Source organism: Callithrix jacchus, chromosome 6, assembly GCF_049354715.1.
Source record: "Callithrix jacchus isolate 240 chromosome 6, calJac240_pri, whole genome shotgun sequence".
NCBI lineage: Eukaryota > Metazoa > Chordata > Mammalia > Primates > Cebidae > Callithrix > Callithrix jacchus.
Window position 1 is genome coordinate 154,398,027 of NC_133507.1, and position 5,956 is coordinate 154,403,982.

The 5,956-nt window shown below is 52.3% G+C and overlaps 1 protein-coding gene across 1 annotated transcript; it reads left to right on the forward strand.

Moving 5' to 3' along the window:
- The first annotated feature begins 780 nt into the window (after window positions 1-780).
- On the forward strand, window positions 781-3,682 carry NEU2 (neuraminidase 2). The gene is made up of 2 exons (XM_002749910.4): window positions 781-981; window positions 2,477-3,682. Exons 1-2 carry the CDS (start codon window positions 781-783, stop codon window positions 3,413-3,415), a joined length of 1,140 nt encoding a protein of 379 aa, XP_002749956.2. The 3' UTR covers window positions 3,416-3,682.
- The last annotated feature ends 2,274 nt before the right edge of the window (window positions 3,683-5,956 follow it).

Consider the following 5,956-nt stretch of genomic DNA (forward strand, 5'->3'; position numbering starts at 1 on the left):
GAGGTGGGTGGATCACCAGGTCAAGAGATCGAGACCATCCTGGTCAACGTGGTGAAACCCCGTCTCTACTAAAAATACAAAAAATCAGCTGGGCACGGTGGCGCGTGCCTGTAATCCCAGCTACTCAGGAGGCTGAGGCAGGAGAATTGCCTGAACCCAGGAGGCAGAGGTTGCGGTGAGCCGAGATCGTGCCATTGCACTCCAGCCTGGGTAACAAGAGCGAAACTCCATCTCAAAAAAAAAAGAAGCAGGGTCAAGTCATGCATGGTGGCTCATGCCTGTAATCCCAGCACTTTGGGAGGCCGAGTTGGTCAGATCACTTGAGGTCAGGAGTTCAGGACCAGCCTGGCCAACACAGTGAAACCCTGTCTCTACTAAAAATACGAAAAAAAAAAAAAAAAAAATCAGCTAGGCATGGTGGCCAGCGCCTGTAGTCCCAGCTACTTGGGAGACGGAGGCACGAGAATCGCTTGAACCCAGGAGGCTTAGGTTGTAGTGAGCCAAGATCGTGCCACTGCACTCCAGCCTGGGTGACAGAGTGAGATTCTGTCTCAAAATAAATAAATAAGTGAATAAAAGTAAAAAAAGAAGCAGGGTCTTGGGATGTAGGAAAGAAGAATGAACCCTACATAGGAGGATGTGCCACCTATCGGAGGATAGGCCACCCTGACATTGGTCCACTCGGCCAGGGGTTGAGCATCACTTGTCTGGGTGAATGACACTGGACCCATCTCAGGTGTGGCTGCAGGTGACACATTGCCTCCTGCCATCCCCAGCCCCATGGCATCTGTCCCCGTCCTGCAGAAGGAGAGCGTGTTCCAGTTGGGAGCTCACGCCTACAGAATCCCTGCCCTGCTCTACCTGCCCGGGCAGCAGACCCTGCTGGCCTTCGCAGAACAGCGGGCAAGCAAGAAGGATGAGGACGCGGAGGTGATTGTCCTGCGCAGAGGAGGCTATGACACGTCCACCCAGCAGGTTCAGGTGAGGCAGGAGGCAGCTGCCCTTGCTCTCCAGGGCCCTGTGTGCACCTTTTGCTGCTGTGATGAGGGGCCAGGCTGGATTGCACGGAATACGGGGACAACTTCATCCCTCCATGGCTGAGATCTAGGGGAGAGATAGGGCAGAGAAAATGCCCCCAGTGGTCACCTGGACCTCTGAGGTCACCATAAATATGTCCTGTTGGCCTCCATCTGTTTTCCTGAATGAAAGAGTTTCCCAGCCTCCTTGATAACCTGAGGGAGGAATAGTTCAGTGTTGCATAACGAGAGGTTGTGTCCTTGAGTAAAATTAACTTGGGGTGCTGGGGCGGGGGATGGCTTGTGTCCCGAAGTTCCAGCTTATAGATTAAGTAATTAATCCTGATGACAGCACCCAAGGCTGCCTGATCATATTTGAAGGGTTTAATATTATTATTATTATTTTGAGATGGAGTTTTGCTCTTGTTGCCCAGGCTGGAGTGCAACGGCATAATCTCAGCTCACCGCAACCTCTGCCTCCTGGGTTCGAGTGATTGTCTTGCCTCAATCTCCCGAGTAGCTGGGATTATAGGCATGTGCCACCACGCCTGGTTAATTTTTGTATTTTTAGTAGAGACAGGGTTTCTCCATGTTGGTCAGGCTGGTCTCAAACTCCCAACCTCAGGCCTCCCAAAGTGCTGGGATTACAGGTGTAAGCCGCCGCGCCCGGCAGTGTTTAACATTATTACCATTCCTTTGTGGCCATCACTACGCAGCTGTTTAAAGCATGTGATTTGAAGCAGATGGACCTAGGTTCAAGTCCTTGTTCCACCACTGACCAGAGGTCTGGGCAATTCCTCTACCCTGTCTCAGTCTCTTGATCCCCGTAACAGTGGAGCTATTTACACTTGTCCCCCAGGGGTTGGGGCATTAGATGAGACTGTGGATGTTAGACTTTTGGTGCCATGCCTGTGCTTAGAATTGTTCAGTGAGGGTAGTTGTTATGAAATGGGGACAGACAGGATATATGACGTAGACTTGGGGATTCTGGAAGTTCGGTGTAAGTCCTGCTTGGCTACATGAGTAGGATATGGAGCATAGGAAGGGAGAGGTGACTGTCACACTCTGTCTTATACTGACAGGCTGTTGCAGTTCCTGCCAGGTCGTTGCTATTGCAGGAGGGTGAGCTGGACTGGGCTGGGAAGTAGAGTGACCAGGATGAAGTTGGGAATGGCTCAGGCACAAGTCATCTTCGTATCGTGTCTGGCATGTGGGTGTTCTGTAAATGTATATTGATGGGAATGGAAGGAACAGAGCCACTCAGCTGAGCGTGGCTGCCTTGGAGGGATGGGGTGGGGGAAACGTTGTGAGGATATGAGTGCTGCATGAAGAGTTCTCCTCGATGACTTCTGACTCTAACCCGGGGAGACATGCCCGTGCGCACCCATCCACGTGCACAGCTCCTGGTACCATCCCCAGCTGTTTCAAGGCTGTCTTCTTCTTCCTCTCTCCCCACTCAGTGGCAAGCTCAGGAGGTGGTGGCCCAGGCCCAGCTGCGTGGCCACCGGTCCATGAACCCATGTCCCTTGTGTGATGAGCCCACGGGGACCCTCTTCCTCTTCTTCATTGCCATCCCTGGGCAAGTCTCAGAGCAACACCAGCTGCAGACCAGGGCCAATGTCACGCGGCTGTGCCAAGTCACCAGCACTGACCATGGGAGGACCTGGAGCTCCCCCAGAGACCTCACTGACGCGGCCATCGGCCCAGCCTACCAAGAGTGGGCCACCTTTGCAGTGGGCCCGGGACACTGTTTGCAGCTGCGCGACAGGGCCCGGAGCCTGGTGGTGCCCGCCTATGCCTATCGGAACCTTGACTCCATCCAAAGGCCAAGCCCCTCTGCCTTCTGCTTCCTCAGCCGTGACCATGGACACACATGGCAGCGAGGGCACTTTGTGGCCCAGGACACCCTGGAGTGCCAGGTGGCCGAAGTTGGGGCTGGGGAGCAGAGGATAGTGACCCTCAGTGCGAGAAGCCACCTCCGAGCCAGGGTCCAGGCCCAGAGCACCAATGATGGGCTTGATTTCCAGGAGTCTCAGCTGGTGAAGAAGCTGGTGGAGCCGCCCCAGGGCTGCCAGGGGAGCATCATCAGCTTCCCCAGTCCCCGCTCAGGGCCTGGCTCCCCAGCCCAGTGGCTGCTCTACACTCACCCCACACACTCCTGGCAGAGGACCAACCTGGGCGCCTACCTCAACCCTCGGCCTCCAGCCCCCGAGGCCTGGTCAGAGCCGGTACTGCTGGCCAAGGGCAGCTGTGCCTACTCAGACCTCCAGAGCATGGGCACTGGCCCCGACGGGTCCCCCTTGTTTGGGTGTCTGTACGAAGCCAATGATTACAAGGAGATCGTCTTTCTCATGTTCACCCTGAAGCAAGCCTTCCCAACTGAGTACCTGCCGCAGTGAGCCTGCCGTGCCCACCCCAAGGGCCTCCCTTTCCCTCACACCTGCCTCGGAGGCTCTGTGGCTGCCTCTCCTTCCTGTGGCCCCTGGACGTGGGGGCCACTCTTGGCTCCCTTCGCTGGCGGTGTTTGGAGGGGTCCGCCTGTTGCTCCTTTGCTTCTGCATGGTTCCAGTCTTCCCAAAAGGTTCTATTTTCAGCCCAGAAACCAAAAGTGCCTGAGTTCCTGTTGCCCATCCAGAGGGAAGGCGTGGAGGGCCCTGCAGGTCAACTGTCACCCTGCCTGCCCATTCCCCTACCCCAGCTTTGTGTCAATCTTGACAGATTTCCTAGTTCAACCCCTTCCTTCTCAGGAACCACTCATCGTGTTCTTGGGGAAGAGCTGAGACCATGATGTAAATTAGCAGAGATACATGTGTGTTCATGTGTGTCTGTGTGTGCAAGTATGTTCGTGCATGTCCATGTGTGTCTGTGTGCATGTGTGTTCGTGCATGACCATGTGTGTCTGTGTGTGCATGTGTTTGGGCGTGTTCATGTGTGTCCATGTTTGCATGTGTGTTTGTGTGTGACCATGTGTATCTGTGTGTGCATGTGTTTGGGTATGTTCCTGTATGTCTGTGTGTGCATGTGTGTCTGTGCATGTCTGTGTGTGCATGTGTTTTTGTGCATGTGTGTTTGTGTGTCCATGCGTACCTGTACATTTGTGTGTGTTCGTGTGTCCGTGTGTGTTTGTGTGTCCATGTGCGTTCATACTTTTCATGTTTGTGTGTGTCTCTGTGCATGTGTGTGTGCATGTGTTCATGTGTGTCTGTGCATGTCTCTATGCATGTGTTCATGTGTGCCCGTGCATGTCTGTGCGTGCATGTGTGCTCGTGCATGTGTGTTTGTCCATGTGTACCCGTACATTCATGTGTGTCTGTGTGTCTGCATACATGTTCTGTGCATGTGTGTTCATGTGTGTGTGTTTGTATGTGTGTCCTTGCCAATGCTTCGGGCAGACAACATAGGAATAGCTTTGCTGGGAGTCAGGCAGGGTCTAGGAGAATTAAGCTAGCTTAAGTCATTGTATTTGTGTTTTAGGAGTGCTGGAACAAATTACCCCTAATCTTTGTGGCTTAAAGCAACAGAAATGTATTCTCTCGTAGTTCTTTCTGGAGGCCAGAAGCCTGAAATCAACATGTCTGAAAGGGTCTGCCCTCTGAAGACCCCGGTGGGGCCCACCTCTTCCAGCTTCTGCCGGCTCCCGGTGTGCTTGCTGGTCCTTGGCTTGTGGCTGCTTCACTCCAATCCCTGCCTCGATCGTCTCCTCCTCCTGTGGCTTCTCTTCTATGTTTACAAGAAGAACACTTGTCACCGACTGGACTTAGGGCCCACTCACGTAATTCAGGATGATCTTTTTTTTTTTTTTGAGGTAGAGTCTGTTGCCCAGGCTGGAGTAGTGTCACTATTTCAGCTCACTGCAACCTCTGCCTGCCAGGCTCAAGTGATTCTCCTGCCTTAGCCTCCAAGTAGCTGGGATTACAGGCACGCACCACGCCCAGCTAATTTTTGTATTTTTAGTGGAGACAGCATTTCACCATGTTGGTCAGGCTGGTCTCAAACTCCTGACCTCAGGTGATCCGCCTGCCTCAGCCTCCCAAAGTTCTAGGATTACAGGCATTAGCCACTGTGCCTGGCCTTTTTAAATTTTTATTTTCTTAAAAACTGGGTTCTGCTCTGTTGCCTAGGCTGGAATGCAGTGGTACAATCACAGCTCACTGAAGCCTCTACCTACTGGGCTCACACAATCTCACCTCAGCCTCCCTAGTAGCTGGGACTACAGGCACACACCACTATGCCTCGCTAATTTAAAAAAAAGCAAAACAAAAAAACTAGGCAGGGCATGGTGGCTCACATCTATAATCCCAGCACTTTGGGAGGCCAAGGCCAGCAGATCTTGAGGTCAGTTTGAGTCCAGCCTGGCTAACATAGTGAAACCCTGTCTCTACTAAAAATAAAAAAATTAGCTAGGTGTGGTGGTGGGCTCCTGTAATCCCAGCTACTTGGGAGGCTGAGGCAAGAGAATTGGTTGAACCTGAGGTGGAGGTTGCAGTGAGCTGAGATCTCACCATTTTACTCCACCCTGGGTGACAGTGTGAGACTCGGTTTCAAAAAAGAAGAAGAAAAGAAAAAGCTGTTGAGATGTGGTCTCACTGTGCTGCCCAGGCTAGCCTCAAACTCCCGAGCTCAAGTGATCCTTCTCCCTCAGCCTCCCAAAGTGCTGGAATTACAGGCATGTGCCATCATGCCCAGCTGAAACAGAATTTTTAAATAAAGCTTTTATTTCAGAATAATTTTAGATTCACAGAGAAGTCGCAAAGATAGTACAGAACGTTCCTGTATGCCCCACACCCAGCTTCCCCTGATATTGACATCTTACATAACTGTGGTACATTTGTGAAAACGGAGAGATTAACACGGGTACATGGTTATTTACCAAACTCTAGACTTGATTCAGATTTCACCGGTTTTTCCACTCGTGTCCTTTTTTTCCCCCTGTTCTAGGA